At 40.0% G+C, this 21223-nt stretch overlaps 1 protein-coding gene across 3 annotated transcripts in view; it reads left to right on the top strand.

The window, feature by feature from the left end:
• The window catches only part of LRCH1 (leucine rich repeats and calponin homology domain containing 1), a 102437-nt gene that overhangs the window by 46029 nt on the left and 35185 nt on the right, over positions 1 to 21223 (top strand). For 2 of the 3 annotated variants that reach the window (XM_072135225.1, XM_072135224.1), the window contains exons 2-4: positions 13179 to 13323; positions 17109 to 17235; positions 18085 to 18190. In XM_072135225.1, the coding sequence (XP_071991326.1) occupies positions 13179 to 13323; positions 17109 to 17235; positions 18085 to 18190 (378 nt within the window). Of the gene's footprint in view, positions 1 to 3092; positions 3202 to 13178; positions 13324 to 17108; positions 17236 to 18084; positions 18191 to 21223 lie in introns of those variants that run through there. The other variant, XM_072135226.1, reaches the window with a different exon arrangement.

Here is a 21223-nt window from a genome sequence, read left to right as displayed (position 1 = left end):
ATAAGCAAACAGTATCCGTGTACTTGCAACAATCACAAAAAAAACATCAAAAGGCTCAGCTCATTGACCTGGGGAAGGACTGGTGTTAATTTGCGCAATATGCTCCATGAATTCAGTCCTATTGTGAAAACTAGTCTCTTCCAATAATGAATTTGGTGAAAGCAGCGTCTATGTTAAGTGACTTTGCACTGTCCTATGTTAATTTGGCGCAATGGAAAATCACAGAATTAGTACCACAATTGAGCCAATACAACACCAAACATAGACAAAAAAAAATATGATATATCACCCCCATTGTGTGTATCTAGAGATGTTTTTACTAGAGGAACTGCTAAATATAGCATTATAATTTATGGCAGCTATGCCTCTTACCCACAGTTGACATCATTCAATTCACATATTTTTCATTCTGAAAGTTGCTGAGATATTTGACTGAGATCCTGTGATGAATTTACTGAGATATTTGCTGTTTGTCATTTTTATTTATATATGACGACCTCCATTGACCAACCATGTTCATAAAATCATGTTGATGCACCATTGCTTCTCTAGTGGCAATTCAGTGAATACGGGTCAGCCCAGTGTAACGCTAAAGTCAGTGCACGGGAGAAGAGGAGGGGGTGAGAGCTGCTCCACCCTGCCCCTCTCCACAGAGATAGGCGGCGCACGGCGCCGTATTACAGGGAAGGATAGGACATGTCCTATCTTTTCTCCAGGTACGGAACGGTACGCAAGTGTTCTGCACCGAACCGCTTCTTGCACCCATTGCCGCCCTTTGGGGGACATATATACAGTAGCCGTATATATGTCCCCCAACGTTTGTGTGAATTTACCCCAAGGCTTACTGCGTCCCTTGAACACTGATAACGTCTGAAAGATTGCTTGTAATCTCTGGCAGCAATAGGTACTGCTCTATCTTTTGTGGCTCGTGGAATCCATGGCCCTGGCCAGGGTCCCATGGAAGTAAATGGGGATGCGTGCTAGCCACTGAAACAAAGATTAGCACATCTCCCAATTACACGTTTGTGTGCATGAGTGGATCTAGAACCCTCTGTAGATGGTACCAACAAAGATTTAGTTGGACACCCCCACGTATTGTGCTTAGTCCCATTCAAAGAAAACAGAACTCCCTGTAAAATTGAAAACAACATAAACTTTATTTATAGTATGAAGTGTGAGTTTCCTGTGGTTTTTGACAAGGATTTTCTGCTCTCAAAATCCACTGTCGAGCTGCCAGATATACCCTATATTTTGAGTGGCATTTCTCTGGATTCGTTCTGGAATACAGGACCTATTAATTTATTTTTCCACAAGTGGACAATGCTGCTAAAAAAGGTTCAGAATTTTGACAAATTGTGTCAAATACTGCCCTGAGAATTAACCCTTAGTCTTCTTTTGACATGTATTTATCCTTTTATTCATGATTTTACTTGTACTACTGCTGCAGGTCTTTACACCTTTAGGTTTTGTTCTGTGCACCATGGGCATTGCTGAGGGTTTTGGGCCAACCTCTTCAGCTGCTCTCCACTTCCTTAGTGGTACAAGATGACAGTGTGGTTGGAATAACACATTCAAATACAAAAGTTTCTGTCCTACCCATAGTGCTTTATTCACAGAAGTGCTGCTTAGTTTTCCTTAGTTGTTGGCTTCTAACAAGTAGTTCTTCTTTACATTCAGCTATGCTCACATCAGTGTGAAGGTTTACATTTGAAACAGGTGCTACTGATGTACCAGATGTGGGTTAGAGGAAACCTACCATCATTGATCTACCTAATAAGGTAGATCCGGTGGTAGATCTCTTTAATATATTATAGCTTCATGCTTTTTACTTTTAAAAAACTTTTTAAAAACCTTTATGAAACTATAATCTAATCTATTTGCAAATTTTGTTTAGAAGCTACTGGGGTGTGAAGTAGCCCCAGTAGCTTCCTTCAATCCCTCCTACCAAAAAGGCTTCAGCATGCAGCTCATCGTAACCAGCCGTACTCGTCTGCGCATGTGCACGCTGAAGACTTCTCTGTAGGAGGGATCGAAGGAGGTTACTGGGGCACGCCGTAGCACGCACAGCGCGGCTACTCCATGCCCCAGTAGCCTCTAAGCAAAATTTGGATATAGATAAGATTATAGTTTTATAAAGTTCTGGGCCACTAACAGTTTTATTAAAAAAAGCATGGAGCTATAATATATTAAAGAAACCTACCACTGGATCTACCATATTATGTAGATTTGTGTTGGTAGGTTTCCTTTAAAATTGACACAGATGCTTTAGGCTGAAGATATTTTGCTTGCCTCATGCACAGTAACGTTTGCTATCTATTGATTCGATGGCCCCATCTTCCCGAGTCGTAAAGCTCAGAGCAGGTAACATTTCTTTATAGTCTTTTAGAGTCTTTGAAGCAAAAAAAAACAAGAGTTGAAGTGAAAAAGAGATGTAGTATGTGGCCTTTTATAAATTCTCTCCCCTTATGATCCACACCTTTATCACAACTTCTTTTCATCTCAAAAAACAAACAATGGGGAACATTTTGTCTAGTGTAAGACGGGATGTGTTTATAGAAAACGTCTCCACGTCTTATTACCATTCCTTCGGAGTAGCACCCACTGTTTAAATAGCCCTTGCTCAGCTGGCACTGCCTCTGCCGTACAGAGAATAACAGTCCATTAATCACAAGACTGAAGCTACAAAGTATAGCGGGACGAGGCTGGCGAAGACGTGCCAGACTATTTGCTGAGAATTACTGCAGAGGAGGATAGGCAAGGTTACAGACCAGACAGCAGTGGCACTGTGTGATTGAAGGGCGCTCTATAGTGCAGGCAGATGAACAACCCAGGCTTTAAAATGCGCAGCAACTGCATCTGTTTTCTGGATGGCTGCTTATTAGCTACTGAGCCAAATAAAATGAATGAACTCTTTTTATCTTTATGTGATCTCAAAATGTCAGCCTGGAATAAACAAGTAGCTTACAGTAGCTTCCTGCTGTGTACCCTCACCCCAGCTGGCTGTAAGCGGAAGAGGAGTCACATTATTAAAGGGGTTTTCTGATCTTCTAAACAGCCTCTTCAAGGGGCTAGTAAAATTATAAAACCTTACGACTCTCCTTTTCACCCTGTTATCGACACTTCCGGTCTCCTCTATACTTCACTTCCAGTGAAAGGTGAGGAGGGAGCAGGAGCTGAATAAGAGAGGAAATGTACAGACTCGTAAGTGCTTTATCAACTTTATCCTGTCCTGTTAGAGATACTTATGAACAGGAGGCATGGCATAATACAGGGAAGGGAGGATGTGGTGGATCCCTATGCTGAGGCAATGGCTTGTTTTGTGCTAGCTGTGCTTCTTCCGGCCACATATAATAAAGAAAGAAGTTAACTAGAAGATTTGTGAGTGCCGTTTGTCTTTCCTCTATGTTTTCTTATAGTGACGAAACATAACGTTTTTGGCCCCCTGAGGGGTACGCAAGGTCAATTAGTTTTTAGACACTCCCAGAACGCACAGGTCCTGTGAGACGCAGGAAGTGAGTGAGATCTGTCCACACAATCTCCGGATATGGCACAACAATAAATCATATCCCTGAGTGGGTGAAATACCCCTTTCACTAGCTTCAGTGAAACAGAACCTTATCAACCCAATTAGCTACCACCAGTTCTCATTTAATATAAGCCCAGTCAATAACGGGATGAGGAACCAAACCGGTAGGTAAACTTTAAATTAAATTGCCTTATGGGAACACTAGACAAACAGTACACAAAATATATATGTCCAGTTAGCAGAGTGCAAATGCAGTTGTAGGACTACAAGTATCAGCATGCAGAATGTTAGTTACCTTGTGTGGGCCTAATGGGAATGGATAGTCCACACTTTATGATTCTTCCTGCAATTGTGATGTTTCAGTTCCCCAGAAAAAGACGATGGGCACCAGTGGTGCTCTGATTAAAATAGGTGCAGAAGCAACCCTGCACACCCATAGGAGGGCTCTAGGACCTCTCGTACCTGGCATCAGATCCAGGACCATGGAGGAGTTCTAGTTTCTCAATCGGAAGGCTAAGGCTCAGGGTTCTAGTCTCAATGGATCCGGGGGAATCCCTGGATCACATTGATACCAAACCTCACCCATCTGCTATGTTCCCATTCAAACATATTTATATCCCTATGTCCAAGAATGCTATAATCTATTTAGTCATAGCTATTCGATACCCTGGCTATACCGATGCCAAAAATGTATCTGGCCTTGGGCTGCAAAGATGTTAGTTAAAAGCGACGACCTACTGAGCCAGAGTCCCTTTGCAGCTTTTGTAGTAGGACTTTCCCAGGTGCTCATTAATTATACAAGATAGTGGGGAGGAAAGTGGGGATTTGTACAAACACTGATGAGTATAAGGCCCCCACCCCCGGCCATATTTATCACAGGTGTCTCTTAGGCTTCTTGTCCACATGTGGGTTTGATGGATTGAATTCAGCTCAAACTTGCATCACTTGCTTTCTGCATTGTCCGTCCCGAAAGCTCAGAAACCGAAACTAAACTGACAATGCTGAGTTTAGTTCTGGTCTCTTAGCGTTCTTGAGGACACTGCAGCAAGCACACAATGTCAGTTTGATGCAAGTTTTATGCATCAAATTCGCTCGTGGGTAAGAGGCCTTATATTCCGAAAAATATGGTGTGTGCACATTCTGCATCTGTAGCTAAACCTGGGGACCAGCCTGGGATTGGTACTAATATATATTAACATATTTTGGTAATGGTTTGCTACCTATTAAGTCTATAAAGAAAAAAAACATTAAACTATCCTATCAAGTTAAAGCTTCTCATGTCATGAAATAAACAAAATAAAAATAGCAATGTAAAGCTGTTCATAAGAGCATAATAGTAATTACCTGGACATTGAGGTACCAATGACCCTCAGGAAATTGTTAAATTAAAGTACATCTACCAGCAGAATCAAGGATTATAAACCAAACACACTTGCATGCAGGTGTATGCCCCCTGTCAGTATCTGCTATTCATAAAGCTTTGTATACCTTTGTTTCTAAGAAAAAGGGCTTTAAACATTATGCAAATTAACCTGAGGGGCTCCATGCTCCATTAACACCTATGGTGCCCGGACCACCTCAGGCTAATTAGCAGAATTTAAAAGCCTTTTTTTTTTTTAAAAAAAACCACGGTATAAGAAGCTAAAAGAAGGGGAGATCCTGTCAGAGGTGGCATACACCAGTATGTTAGTGTTCTTGCTTTACAATCCTCTATCCTGTTGGTAGATGTACTTAAGAGTCTTTATACCTGTAAATCTATCTCTATTTTTGGATATGACATGGATTTCGCACATCTTGAAAGACATGTTAGGCACCTGTTCTTCCTTTCAATCTCTGTAACATAATTTACTTACAATCAATTTTAAAGTCCCATAATTTTATGGCAATTTGTTGCCTTTAGCTTCTATTTTTCATTTGTATCAAAGTTCGAAAGTTCCTCATATTGACTTGTGTTGATATGTGTAGTAATCTTTTTTATGTATTGCCTTATCATTTATCACTAATCTAAAAATGATAACGAGAAACCATCAACCACAGACATTGGTTTTATTTAGGCTATGATGTGGCTGCAGGGTGATGGACATTACTGCGTTCTAAATCTAAACAGAGAAAATGCATAGGCAAAGGACAATCTTTTTCTACATTAGCGGATGCATGATAACTTTCTTCTTATTTTTAATACAACTCAACAGAGAAGAATAAATCACAGCTATAATAAACCATAACCCCTCTATACACGGTCCATGCTGTACTGTGAGCCTCTGATTTACACTATAAAGCAGCGATGGCGAACCTTTTAGCGACGGAGTGCCTAAACTGCAACCCCAAACCCTCATTTGGGGTTGCGAGGTGCCACCCAAAAATTAAAGCAGTAACTTATTGCTCCCTGTTCTTCAACTACGTTTAATCATACTGGCCTCCTGAGGACACCAACATAGTAGAAAAAAAGATGGAAAATTTGCATCATTGTAGCTTCTTTTCAGTGTCCCTCTGTACAAAGAAAATTGTGGGGCCAGCAGAAGGTCTTCCAAAGATAATTAGGCCCTGTCTACACATTCTCCCTCTTCCTAAATAGCCATGTTAGTCACTTTAAAATATCACTGAAAGCAGCATATTTGCTTCCCAGTTGTTTGGAACGAACTGCAGGAAAATTCTTTGAGTCCACTCTGGTGTGCCCACAGAAAGGGCTTGGAGTGCCGCCTCTGGCACCCGTGCCATAGGTTCGCCACCACTGCTATAAAGGATAGACACATCACAAGGCTAGTCTTCTGTAACATGTTCATGTGTGGGTTGAAGGATGTTTTTTGTTAGGAATCTTCTTTTTATTTATGTGATTGATAGATCCTTAATAATTTTATTTCTAATGATGTTTTAGTTATTATTTAGCAAAATGGCCAGAATTACAGATATTGTTGTAGAGAACCATGACCAAGCCCCAAAACAGCCCCAGTGAGATGAATAGAGCTGATTTTGTTGTCAATCACAGGAAAAGTCCACAGAAACACAGCCTGTGTTGTCCTTTGGTCTGTGAAAATTTGTAAAATTCCTAAATTCCGGTTGGGAGATATTTTACCTCAGTTCCCTGGGGGTTTTCCATATTCACAGAAAAACCCTAAAAAACTCAGACATCATTTTTACAAATCAATAGCTTTTTTGATTTAGTAAAGATTGTGTGGACTTTGCACGTTCTTTTCAGTGCAAATTGCTTGCACGTGTATTTAAGAAGTGTCCCAGACACATTTCTGGTGCACATGACACTATTGTATATACCCAATGCGTCACAAAATTCTGCACTGAAATGGGAATTCCAGTGCTCATTCGGACCTTGCGCCACATTTGTCATGCAAAGTCCGACAAAAGTCTGCAAAAACAAAAATGGTGCACTCTGTTGGAGCAGTTCATGAAGAATGGGTGCCACAAATCATGAATGTGGCACCGTTTGTACATTACACAGACAAACTGCACATAGTGCACTTTTTTTTAGTAAATGTGGACCTATTATTTTGATTGCCTATGTGCAGCAGTTTTTTTGCTACTCTCCTTAGTTTAGCCTGGCTGTGTACTAGCTGTGTCTACTGGCTGGGCTGATTTCTCTTATGGTTCCATCTAGTTATTGACAGATACAGACTCACCGGTGGGGAAAGGCTGCTGCTCCCTGCTCACACAGAAGGAAGGAGGGCAAGGTCATGTGACAGTGCTCTGTGTGTGTGGTAGTGGTGGGAAGTCTGGCTCTTCTTAGTGAGCTGGATCATTAGGCTCTGCTCACTAAGAAGAGCCGTCTCCCTATTAAATATACAATAGGGAGCCAGTCACCCCATTCCACACCATTCTTAACCCGATATTACCAGATTAAAGGGGGAGTGGTGAGCTATTTAGGGCCGGCTTTATCGTTCACATGAAGGAGCTGGCTTTTTGTGCCGGCTTGTTTGCGGATGACCCATCACCAGTGTGTGAGAGGAGTGTGGTCAGTGCTGTGGATGCAGATATCTCCTACATAAAATAGTGAAGTAGAAGGTCTCCCTGTTCCCAAACAATCCCTTCATCCCAGTCAATAATTCTGTAGAACTTTCTCTGTCTCACTCTGCTCCTCATGGTGTTTCATAGAATCCTCTACAGCCCCTCCCCAACCTTCTGCTCTCTGAACACTTTTTGCACAGTGCCGAGAAGCTATTAACCCTTAGTACTCACACAGATGAGAGTATACACTTCATGTAACTGTTTCAGTTGGTTTAATCTACTTATTAAAGGCTGCAAGCCCCCCATGTGATGAAACCTGCAAGGCTTGTGTCTAAAAAGATCATGTATGTACACTATGTAGTGTTCAGTGAATTTACTTGTAGGAATCTCAGTTGATTCTCTTCTAAATTACTTGAATTAGAGAACACAAGGTATCATGGGAGGCGAGGGCATCCTAAATTTTACTCAGCTTCAGAGTAGGTACAGGAAGTGAAACTGCAATATGCCAAATGGACATTATTCTGTTTGTTCATTTGACTATTTGGTAAAACAAGAAGTAATATAAGATCCATCCATTTTAAGCGGGGCAACATTTAGAATTTTTTGGAAAAAATTATTCGATATATGTAATTGTTTTACTGAAAATTGTTTAATAAAGATTGTTTATAAAACATAAAAAGAGTGGCCACTTTTTATTAGGAGTCAAGAGAAAATCTATTTAACATGTTTTCAGCGTATAGACAAACAGAATTATGCCAGTGGGCACTTTGGCATCTTTACGATACAAACATTGGAGATTGTTCAGTTCTAAAGAGAGCATATCATTTAAGATTCTTAACATGTTTATTCACAGACTAAAAACCTGTTTTCTTTTGGTTTGTCCTGGCGTGTCTACATAAATCACTCAGTAACAGATGTCTGGCAGACATATTTCACAATTTCAGCAATAAGTAAATTTGCGCTTTTTCAATACCATTACTTACCCACCAGAATGCATTTGTCACCCGAATTGCTATATTACAGGACACACACAGCGACTGGAAATCTATAGACCTTAGATAATGTAAATGTAGAATTAGCATTTTTTGGAAACTATCAATTCTGATGTAAGAAAAATTCTAGTTCATGAATATTTTGTCACCTTTTAACTCCTTTAAGGGATATTTACAATCAGAATCAGCCATTGAGATCAAGCTCACTTGCATGTTGATTTGTGTATCCTCGACTTGTGTATCGGTCTAGATCCGTTCTTATTCTCATTTTCGTAAAAAAGGGGTTTAAAGTATGCAAATGTGTTTGAAAGCTTTGCCCAAAGCTGATACGCTTGGTATATGGGAATATCCATAAGACGGCTGACGTCACCGACTCTCTGGCTGGGGAGGAGGTAATCCAGAACAAAGGTGTACATAATTAACAAATGGCGTAGCCCACTGACACTCTGGTCTCGCCCCCAATGGTGACTTTCCAGTGGATCAAGGTTTGGTCTGGTAAATCCTGCCAGTTCATGGAGCGAGTTTCTCGGACTGAACTCGCTTGTGGACAACATGCCTTATCTTAGGATTTCTGCTATAGATTATCAGCCTGCGCTATTAGGGATTTGCATGATGGGAAGCCCCATCCAATGCATGTAACTACCCTATGATGTTTTCATGCAAAAACCATCTCTAATAATTCTATTTTTACACAAAATTGATTTGAAATCTGTACATCACACACATTTCCATTAAAGGTAATGGAAGGGGAAGTAAAGATGATTATATCACTGAAGCTGGTGTAAAGCAGATGACTATTTGCTGTTTCTGGAGCTCAGGTAAGATAGGAGCTCCCATAATCTTGACAAGCTAATAGAATAAAAAGACATGAAATGATTAGAAAATGAAAATTGACGAAATGATTAGCAAAGCTGATATGCTTTAATAAGTAAAAAATGATTGCATCAGAGAAGAGAGCATTTTACTGGGATCCATCCCATTGACAATTGTTTTCCTTTCTAATATAAATGTCTACCGTCCTGTGCAAATATTCCTTGGAAATTGCCTGGGAACTTTCTGTGGGAAATAATATCTTTGCTAAAAACAGACACCAGCCACAGCTTTAACCATCAAAATAAGTTGAGAGATTTAAGCACAACAGATTTCTAAGTGAAATAAGTTATCATATTGACTTAGAAATAAAGATAATTATTCCTATAATGCCTATACTCGGGCAGTTCCCAGAGCCCCTCTGCGCTGCAGATTCACCAGCTCCTGCAGTGCGCAGTAGCATTCCCCCCCCCCCCAACACAATTTGCTGAAACTTCCTATGCTGCAATGAGATTACATCAGGCAGGGGAAGGAGGAAGTGCTGAGCAGGACCAGAGGGGCAGGGTGAGACAGTCTTACAGCCTGTGAATATGCAGCATGGAGGGGGTCTGGAGCCCTTACATATGCTATAACATGATCTGTCCAGCACAGGAGAGGCAAAAATGAGCAGTTTCCATCAGTTTTTGCTGCAGTGTGAGTTATAGCACTTACAGCTGTGATCCATATTCTCATTGTAGACTAATAAAACATCTGTTATCAGTCATGTTTACTTGCTGCATGTGCAGTATCCACGGACATGATGAAGACTAATTTATTGAAGAGATTTTTGTGAAGTGTTGTAAATAAGTTACTATGGTAAAGTATGTCTGTTATAGTGGTGTGGGAAATGCTGGGTCTTACAGAATATCTTTATCACAGAGTTTATTTAAACAAAAAAAAAAACATATAAAAAATATTAAAAAAACCTACAAATACTTACCTCCGCTCCTCTTCATCTTGATCCAGGAACTGTTTGTCGCTATTCTTGACATGCCATGATCATCTAGAAATCAAATCTATAATTAGCAGTACAGGGACAAGATGTCCAGTGCTCTGGGCTGCTAATTATGCACACCCAGCATGGAAGAGGGAGGTGCGGGTGATGTATCAAATGGTCACAGCAGGTATTTGCTAAAGAGCTGAAAACAGACACGCATAAGGACTAATGGGGCATTTATTGATTGTGTGGAAGAAGTAAAGTAGGTATGGAAGTAGGTATTCATCAAGTTTTTCACACCTGGATTTTGGGATCTGTCCATAAACAGAGAAGGTCCAGATACAAACAAAATTCTATATCTTTGTTTCTTCAGAAAGCTCATCACATCAGGTACATGGATTTGGGGATCCTATGTAATTCCTCTTAGATGATCCTCTTCAGTTCCCTCAGGTTGGATGGTGAACGTTGGTGGACGCATTATGAAGTCTCTCCAGAGATGTTCAATTTAGGTATAGGTCAGGGCTCTGGCTGGGCCGGTCAGGAATGGTCACAGAGTTGTTCTGAAGCCACTGCTTTGTTATCTTAGCTGTGTGCTTAGGGTCATTGCTTTGTTAGAAGGTGAACCTTCTACCTATTCTGGTGGATCTTTTTCCCCCTTGCTGCGACTTGTGCACCATATTTAAGAAGTGTTTGCACCACAATATTTCTCCTTTTCAGACACTCATGCTTTTTTTTTGGTCGCTCAATTTGGGGTAGGTTTAGTAATCCTGACACTTTTCATGCGCTTCCCCACACTATTTTTCGTGCACAAAAAAAGGAACTAAAAGCTTGTCAACCAAGTTCTATTTCAACTTCATGGATGTGGAGAGAGTTCGGATTCTTTTCGGTCTTGCGCCAATTCATTAACCCCTTGAACCAGAATCTAATATCCCAGTGTTAATAACCTTGTGCACCAAAATCACACACCCTGCGCCACAATTGATGAATGCCCCTCAATGGCCCACATTGATAAAAAAAATAGGGCAAACTGTGCATGGTGCGTCAGATTCATGAATTTTGGTGCATGCTCTTCATGAATTTGGCGCTCCCTGCGCTGCTCTGACAGAGTTCACCACCTTTTTTTTGTGCACCTTTAACATTGAGCTTGCTGCACAATTCTGCTGGACATTGCATGATAAATGTGGCGCATGGTCCGACTGTGCACTGGAACGCCCCCTTCACTGCTAAATTTTGGATCAGGAATAGTGCAATGTGTAGCGGACACTTTATAAATACATGTGCAAGCAGTTTGTACTGAAAAGAACATGCAAAGTCAGACATAAAACTGGCGCTGTTTAAATAAATGTGGGACAATAATGTTTCTAACTAGAAAGCACTGGTCTTTTTCTGCGCCAGATTTATCAATATGATAATAAACTCTGGTGCAGTATAAGACTGTTGGTTCCTAGTTTAAATCTAGTCTCATTTAGTCTAAACTGTGCAACAGAATTTTTGTCGCACAGATGAATTTCCAATGCCCATGCCCGTGTCAATGAGGTCACGTCCCCTCAGTGGCACAAATCAGAAAAGTGCAAACAAATGGTGTTAAAAACCTTGATAAATGTGGAGCAAGGCATTTTAGACAAATTTTTTGGTGCAAATCTGCCAGAATGATGTAAATTCCATTTTTTGGGCTGAATAAATGGATACAAGCAGCAGTATATCCATTTGCTTCGATATGTAAGCAAATAGATGGTTTATGCTTGTGTTATGCCATTCATGGGATCAATGTTTGGCTCTAAATGATAGATTACAGACGGTGTCATCTCTAAAGTCTGTAACCATATAATGTGACATCACAATATATTTTATTGACCTGTATTTTAATATTGTATCTGGTGAGGGGGTGTTGTGAACATTCTTCTAACATACAAGGGAATGATGTGGGATTCTGTAGGTAATGTGATTTATTTAGAAATTACATGTTTTTTTCCATTATATAACCAATAGAAGAGCGTTCATGGGACTGTGAGATCATTCTGAATATTGTGTCTGTGCCTGGTCAGCATCATAACAAATCCAACACTTTGAAGGAATTTCCTTTTGACTTACACATCCTGGTTTTGTCCTTGGTGGAGTTAGAGATACTGTAGGTTCTCCATAGTTGTACACATTTTCAGGCAGTGTTTATGTAAGACATAAGCAGACTTATAGTCTGAGTTTAGTTGAGTAGTAAGTTCTTTCACTCCCTTGAGGCTTATATATCCAGTGAGTACAGCAGATTCATTCCCATATATCACACATAGTAAGTTCCCAGTAGTAAGATGCTACTTTCTCGTCCTGTGTTCTCCTCTTTAATATGCTCTGTAAAGGACATTTTTTTTTCTGCTTGGGCTAAGGATTTTTCCCAGTGCCTTCTGCACATATTACCTTGGCTTTGGCCATAAATGGTAAACTCAGTGCTTGAAGAATGTGTTACTGCAGCACAGATCTCCCAACTCACTCTTTACAGATGCATAATACAATATGTATGGGTTCAAATCAGCACCAGCCCAGAAGTCACAAAAGCATATATCATATAGAACATATGTCATATCTTACATATGCAAGGTAATGAGAGATACAAGCTAGATAAGATCACTATCACAGTAGGATGATATTTTCTTGGTAGCAGTGACATCAAAGAACACTCATTCTATGCAATCCCTCTCAAGTGTGATGCTTATGTGTGATTGTGGGGGGAATGGGGAAAGTCTGGCCCCCTGGGAGGGATACGTGTGTATATTGGAGAAACCATATTCACCCCAAACAGATGGTGCTATTAAAGGAAATGAAGAATATGGCAAAGAAGCTGTATAGTCTTTTTCTATATATTTGTCTTTTATTTTATGACTATTTGTGATGGAAGGCTAATAATATTGTCTTTTTTCCCCTACAGATTTTTCTAAGAATAGGCTGACAGAAGTTCCTGTGGAAGTTTGTAATTTTATATCACTTGAAGCACTCACCTTATACCAGAATTGTATCAAAGTTATTCCTGACACATTAGCAAATTTGCAAATGCTGACATATTTAAATATAAGGTAAGTAAAAAAAAAAAAATCTAAAGTATATAGCGCTATTTCCTTACTCTCTCCTCCTGCTGACCTAAGTGGTTGCTCACTGCTAGCTACATCCTGCCTTTGCCCCCCCCCTTTAATCCATGTCTGATGAAGGTTTACTTGAAGGTTTGTTTGTTACACTGACAACTTGAACTAAGGCAACAAAGTAGTATGGCGGGCACATATCGGCCCCAGGGAGAGGAAGAAGGGGCTCGCCCTCCTTCACAGTGATATTTGGCGCATGGCGCCGTATTCCGGGGAAAGATAGGACATGTCCTTTCTTTCTCCCGGCTACGGAACGCCATGCGTCCATTGCCGTCTATGGTATATACGTCCCCTATACGGCAGTGTGAATGTAGCCTAAGGGTGTATACATATATATATGTATATTATCTATCACTTGAATGTATCATACTCATGGAGTGCCAAATGCGGTAAGGTGTTCTTGGAGCGGTAACTGTGGCCCCTGTGTAGGGCTGTGTAACCTGCCCTTGACCCTGGTTGGGCTGACATATTGTAGTAGACATAAAGGTTATATAAAGAATTCTGTTTTCTAAACACTAATTCTTTGTGGTTTGTGGAATTTTATCATACATTCTGGTGTAAACAAAAAAATGTTTGCAGTAACCCGTCTAGAATATGTATGGTTTGTGTAATCTAAAATGTATTTATTTTACAAACTGCTTCCAGGAATAAGCATAATATATATATATGCATGTTGCTGTGTTGTAACTGAAATGTTTTTGTAGAACATAGATTGTGTAAATTCTTCTACAGGTGTCACATTGTTTCATTCCTTCTTCTAGATAAAACCCCACATTTTTTAGATTACTCCCTTTACGCACAACAGCCTGTATATATAGTTCCTCATAACTCTATTTACACACATTTCATTAGTCAGTATATATCAATATTGGTAAAAAAAAGAGCTCATAATGTGAACATAATGATAATTTTACAAAAAATATAAGGAACATAGCAAAACTGTACACTTTAATGGTACACATAAATTATTGCATACTTATTGATACCTGTACCTTCATGCAAAGTGTAGATAAACTAGAACAACCATTTACTGCACCCTGTACAAGTATAGAGATGGCTCATGGGCCAGGCCCTCTCCATACAGGGCGGCTGTTTTAAAAAAGATACACAGCACCTTAGTCTTGATCACAGTTTTTTTTGCTGCCCATAGAATATGAATGAAAAGGGATCAACAGGCTGTACAGTTCCCAAAATTGTATCAGTGAAAATGTCAGCTCCTCCTGCATAAATGACACCTCACACAGCTTTGTAAAAATGTGGATATGCAAATGATAAAACACAGTAATGTAAATTTTGTATATCTATAATCATCCATTCCCAAATAATAAAGGGGACGGGTCAGTTGGACTGCACAGTAGAAGCCACAATACCTGGAACCTGCATTTTTGGACAATTTCACCACAGTATAATTTGTTTCACAGAAGCTTCGTAAACAGAGAAATAAATACTTTTGAATGGTGGGGAGTAAAAAATGAAAATGCAAAAACAGAAAAGGGTTATGAAAAATATTTCTATTTACTGTATATGTATATACATACCATCGCTTGTTGTTGATATTAAAGGGAACCTACCACCACAATTCTACCTATAAAGGTAGATCGGGTGGTAGGTGGATGTATGGGACATGAGGATAGCCCTTTTTAGAGCTAATCCTCACGTCCCCGCTAGCTTTTTAAAACTTTAATACCCTAATATGTAAATTTTCTTAAGCGGCTACTGGGGCGTGGAGTAGCCGGACATGAGGCTACTCCACACCCCAGTAGCCGCTTAAGAAATTTTACATATTAGGGTGACTACATTCACATCTTGTTTTTTGGATACGTTCAGCATATATGCCAGGAAAGCTCCCAAAATGTGCTGAGCTTTTTCATAGACATATAATGCCAGATTATTTTGCCTCTGTCTTCTCAGTATACCTTGCATACAGCAGCAAGCATGGTTTCTTTGTGTTTCCATCCTACTTCCGCCTGCTGAGCGACATAGATGCTCAGTGGAGGCCATAACAGCCTCTAGGGGACAGATGCAGCTGTATTGCATCCATCACAGGCCTCTGGTGAGTGTAAGGACCCCAGTGATGTTACTGTATATATACGTTAATATGGGAGACACCTTGAACATTGGCAGCAGCCAATCACTGTCTGGTCCTGATGTCTCTCCCCTTCCCGCTTTCAGAATAATGGGAGGAACATGACCACATACCCTACAGTATGAGCATACAGTGGGATACATCCTGTCACTCTGTTTTATGGACTGGAATAATGTCTGGAATACTCCCACCTGCCCTTATAACTGAGGGCTGAAAACAAGATGCGCACCTAGCCTTATACAGCTGTGCAATAATATACATACAAAAGAATAAATGCTACCTATATAAACAACTACTATGTGCCACATTTATTCCAGCTTATATGCCTAAAAACAGTCATGCAACATCTCCCCCCTATACGCCTAAATACTGCCTATAGCCTGCGCCTGTTCAGGCAGAGACAATGGCACAATTCCATACCAGGTCAGACCTGGTGTAGAAAAGCGGGGGCAGGGGCAGCATCATAAGCTGGTGACTTAGTGCCAGTGTATGATCAATATGTCCCTTTATACATAATGCATCCACAGAGCCAGCAATTATTACTAACCAAAGGGCAGAAGATAAATGATTCTGGATATACAGGCAGTCCCCGGGTTACATACAAGATAGGGTCTGTAGGTTTGTTCTTAAGTTGAGTTTGTATGTAAATCGGAACTGTATATTTTATCATTGTAATCCCAGCCAGAACTTTTTGGTCTCTGTGACAATTGGATTTAAAAAATGTTGGGTTGTCATAAGAATCAGGATTAACACTAAAGCTTCATTACAGACACCAGTGATAACTGTTTCAGCTGATTATTGTAGCCCAGGACTAAAGCACAATAAATTACCAATATCCAGAGGTCCGTTTGTAACTATAGGTTGTATGTAAGTCGAGTGTTCTTAAGTAGGGGACCGCCTGTATAGTGATATGCAATGTATATTAAAGGGAACCTGTCTGCAGGTATATTGGTAAAAGTAAAGGTAAATTGATTGTATAAAGTCAAGGAGGTGGAGATTTTGATCCTGAAATCAAACTTTCTTTTTCTCAGAAAGCCTCCTCACTGTTTTTGATGGCCCTGCATCCAGAAACATCACTAACCAGATCTCCTGAGGTCCAATGAATGATTTCACTCACAGAGGAGACAAACAGAGCTCCCCATCTTCACTTCAGTGTTACACTCTCTGCCTCCTTGACTTTATACAACCAATTTACTTCTTACTTCAAAGTTGATTTGCAGCATGATTCCACCACACTGGAACATGAAATGAGCAAAAATTAGACAGTGTTTTGCTGTATGACAGCTGTTTATGGTTTATTAGTCCAATTGCTGATGACAGGTTCCCTTTAAATATTGAATGTTAGCAGTAAAAGCTGTCAGGATTTAGAGCTGTGCTTATGGGAAGTTTTGTACAAGTATTCCATGCGTTCTATCCCAGAGCTCTTCTCGTGGGCCTTTTCTTCCTCCTACACAGTAATCTGTATATAGAGATCTGGCTGTGAAACAGTCTTCACATGGGGCTCTTGGACACAGTTCAGCTGCACTTTTGGAAACACAAGGGAGCGCGCAGCTCTTTTTTTAAATGTCTTTATGAAGCACTTAAGAAAATGAGAGCCTGGCTCAGAATACTACCATTTTCTTTATATTTTTTTTAGTCGAAACCAACTCTCCTCTTTGCCAGCTTGCATATGTGGTCTTCCTCTAAAAGTCTTAATTGCAAGTAATAATAAGCTTGGATTTCTCCCTGAGGAAATAGGACAACTACAGCAGTTAATGGAGCTGGTATGTCACTCAGTATCATATTTTTATTTCTAGCTTGCATCTTCTCTTTTCATTGGGGGACGGGGGAGGGGGGCGGTAAAAGTTGTAACCTGAAGCTGATGTGTGGGATCTAAGGTGAGCCAAATTTATCAAACCCCGTGGGATATTGTGAACTTTATCTAATGACTTGAAAATTGGTACTTTCTTATGAAAGAAAACAGAAATCTGGCAGGGAAGTTGCTGAAAGACCTTTGGAAAACCACTTAGTGAAACGGATTTATGAAAAGGAAAAAGCTAAAGTGACAGCGGTGAATTTGTCACAAATGACTTTACTGAAAAGAAGCATTATAAGAGAGGCAGCACATAGTAATCATGTAGGATGCCCCCAACTGTGCCAGTGTTCTTGGGTATAGTGATGACGCAACGGGCAACGGAACGTGTCTTATTTATAGTAGAGTGGTCCTGCTAACATACTAGCCAATTACAGCTCTGTACAACGCTATATGTAATCCCCTACATTCCCTCCTTACAAGCTTCCATGTGTACAGAGAGGATTATCGCCAAACCCCCATCCTGTTGAAACCATTGGCAGGCCTTAAGGTCTTATTTTTGCAATGGGTGAAGCCATAAGAAGAAAGATGGCCAATACCCAGCGTAATATGGGATATGAGTCAGAAAGACTAGTTGCTGATTTTCTGGCATAGTATTCTGGCTTGTGAACATACCCTTATTCGAAGAGTAGCTTTCTTCATAGCCAATACAGTCAATGCATGCCCCAATTCTACATCATTTTAATGTTCATCTGAAATATTGCCCACTGCCTCCCCATTAGTGATGTGAGTGATGACTTTATTCATTTTATTACAACAGGACATCAGCTGCAACGAAATAACGTCTTTACCACCACAAATAGGTCTACTTAAGTCACTCCGCGAATTAAATGTAAGAAGGAACTATCTCAAAATTCTACCTCAGGGTAAGTGGTGAAATTATTTGGTTACGTATTTGTTCCTTCAAATCTATTAGAAGCTGAGAAAGATTCAGTGGCCAGGAATTACTTAGAAAAATTTAGGCCATCAAAAGTAATTCCTGCACAACGATATACATATGGTTTTTCAATACCTTTTTTTTTACATGGGTATAAAAGATATCCAGGATAAATGGTTCTCTTTTTATGATTTATTCCTGGTTTTAACTTTATAAACTACACAGAAAAACCTGGATGAGTAGATTGCTTACATCATGTGACAGTAGTAGCAGGCTTCTGGTTGGATATTACAGCTGTTACTCAGAACAGAACAGAGGGGGTATAAAGCAGCTCTTCAGGAGAAATGACCTCCTAAAGTAGCACTTGCAGAGCTTTAGCAATAGAATAAAAAATGTTCACAGTCCTGCTGCTACTAGCTACATACACAAAGGTTTATTTACACAGATGTCCAGGTCTGGTACCTGCTTACAGACCACCTCAAGGTGAAGATTCAGTGGTGCTAGTTTAATAGTAATTTAACATAAAGTAGAGAGTACTAGTAATTCAGATAATATTTTACAGTGTTTGTGGGGGCATATCCGTTGCTACTCTTCGTTATGGTGTATAGGGTAAGCAGTATTATATTATTTTTATGCAAATTTCCATAGTGGACCCTTTGTACTGTACATAATCTTTAAATAAAATAAATGATTTAGAATTTAATTTGCATGTCAGAAATGGATCCATCATGGGGATAACAAATGCATTGTTGCATTTTTCTACGATAATGGAAAGGAGAAGGTATTGGGATTTTGTTCCAGTTCTATATTGTATTTTTGTTGGTAGGTTTGCAAAATGAACCTGAGGCAGTATAAATTTTCATTAAATTCACTCCTGTGTTATTCTTGGAACAGTCGTAACAATATGAGGAATTTTACATGTGATCTGTACTGATCACATATTTTATAGGGGACATCTAAAAAAAAGTCTATATAATTGAATATAAGCTTTATATGCATTTTTATTAGCTGTAAAGTCTCAGCTTACACTGAGCTACTCATATGTGTATTTTAACATAGGTTCTTGTAATATTGTACAATTTATTGTTACCACATTGCCAAAACATGATCTCTAATAAAAGCCATAACTTGGCATAAATCAGGAATTAAGACATGAATCTCTGCTCTCTATGAATATTTAAAAACCTCCTCAGTTTTTCACAAAAAAAATAATACACTAAATTGAAGACTGGGAGAAGGAGAGAGATCTGCTGTTTTTCAGTACATGCAGCTGGAGAGAGCTTGGAGGAGCTCCAGGAGGAGACGTCTTAATGACTATAAGTTTAAAGGGAACCTGTCACCAGGGACCTCATTTTCACTAAAGACAGGTTGCAGAAGTTTATCACACCTGCATTGCAAATCTGCCTCTCTGCCTTTTCTAAGCATTTGCATTACAATATAATTGTGAGTTATAACTTACCTTGCACCCTGACAAAATCCTGGGGTAGTCATAGGGGCTGGGCTTTGGTTTGGATGCATTTCAAAAACAACATGTGACTTGTCTGTGTTACTCATTCCTCAGAGCTTAGCCCCCACCTTTGTGCTCCTGTATACCTCCTCCTCCTGCTCCTTCTCAGAGGTCACAGCCTGGTCAGCCTGACATCAGTGGGGGAGGGATAAGCTTTACAGGAGCACAAAGATGGAGGCAGCCTGCACCACAGTCAAGTCACATGTTGTTTTTTGAATGCATCCAAACCAAAGGCCAACCCCTGTGACTACCCCAGGATTTTGTCAGGATGCAAGAGTAAGTTATAACTCACAATTATATTGTAATGCAAATGCTTAGAAAAGGCAGAGAGGTATTTTTGCACTGCAGGTGTAATGGGCTTTTACAATCCGTCTTTAGTGAAAAATGAGGTCTCCGGTGACAGGTTCCCTTTAAAGAGGACCTGTCACCCCCCCAAAAGACCCCAACAAATATGTCCCCCATAATCCTCCCCCAGCCCTATTCTAGCAATGACATTTTTAAAAAAGATTTAGATTGGCAAAGTTAGTTTGCCGGCTACTCTTACAGGTCCCCACTGACAGGGGCGTGGAGGAGGAGTGTCGGCCGCCCCCCCTCATGAATACGACCGACTGCCAGGGGACAGAATACGAGGATCCGACCTCTTATTTGGTAAAACTAACTTTGCCAACCTAATTTTTTTTTTAAATGTCATTGCTAGAATAGGGCTCGGGGAGGATTATGGGGGACATATTTGGTGGGGAGGGGTTTGGGGGGGGTGACAGGTCCTCTTTAAAGAATAGCCCTTACATAGCCCACATGCTGCAGCAATGGGGTGGTGGAAAGCCTTTACCAATCACAGCAGAAGTTTACCAGTAAAACAAAGATATTGTGAGCCTACTACCTTTCCAAGAATTATACTATGCTGGCAGCATCCTGTAGGGCCCACTAATTTATTTTAGTTTTCTTCTAGAGGTCTCCTAAAGCTATCCCTGTAAATTGGACAGAAATTATTTTATAGGTGTTAATGGAGCCTAGAGCCTCTCAGGATCATTTGCATACAGTCTTTCATCCAAACAGTAGATGTGCTTTAAAGGGAACCTGTCTTTGACCTTAAATTGACCTAAATAACCATTACCACTATGTTGTGAAGCGGATTAACACCTTCCAGATCATGTTTCTTTCATGACTAAACTGGTTAGGTGTAAACTGGTTGTATAAGGTAATAAAGGTGGAGAGCTCAGAATTGAAGTCAAACTCTCTCCACCTCAGACTAAAGGAGATCTGGTTAGTGAAGTGTCTGGATGCAGGGCCATCAATTACAGTGGCATACTGAATATAGGAAAGCTTGACTTAAGTGTTTAACTCTCCGCCTCCTTGACTTTATATAACCAAATTATATGTCACTTCAACATTGATTTTCTGGACGTTGCCACAACACTGGACCATGAAATAGACATGATCTAGAAGCTCCTTGATAACATACTTGTAGTGGTTTATTTGGTCAATTTCTGCTGACAGGTTCCCTTTAAACAAGGA

Source organism: Engystomops pustulosus, chromosome 2 (assembly GCF_040894005.1).
Source record: "Engystomops pustulosus chromosome 2, aEngPut4.maternal, whole genome shotgun sequence".
Taxonomy (NCBI): Eukaryota; Metazoa; Chordata; class Amphibia; order Anura; family Leptodactylidae; genus Engystomops; species Engystomops pustulosus.
The sequence above is the reverse complement of the archived record's forward strand: the minus strand, read 5'-3'. Positions and strand labels throughout refer to the sequence as shown.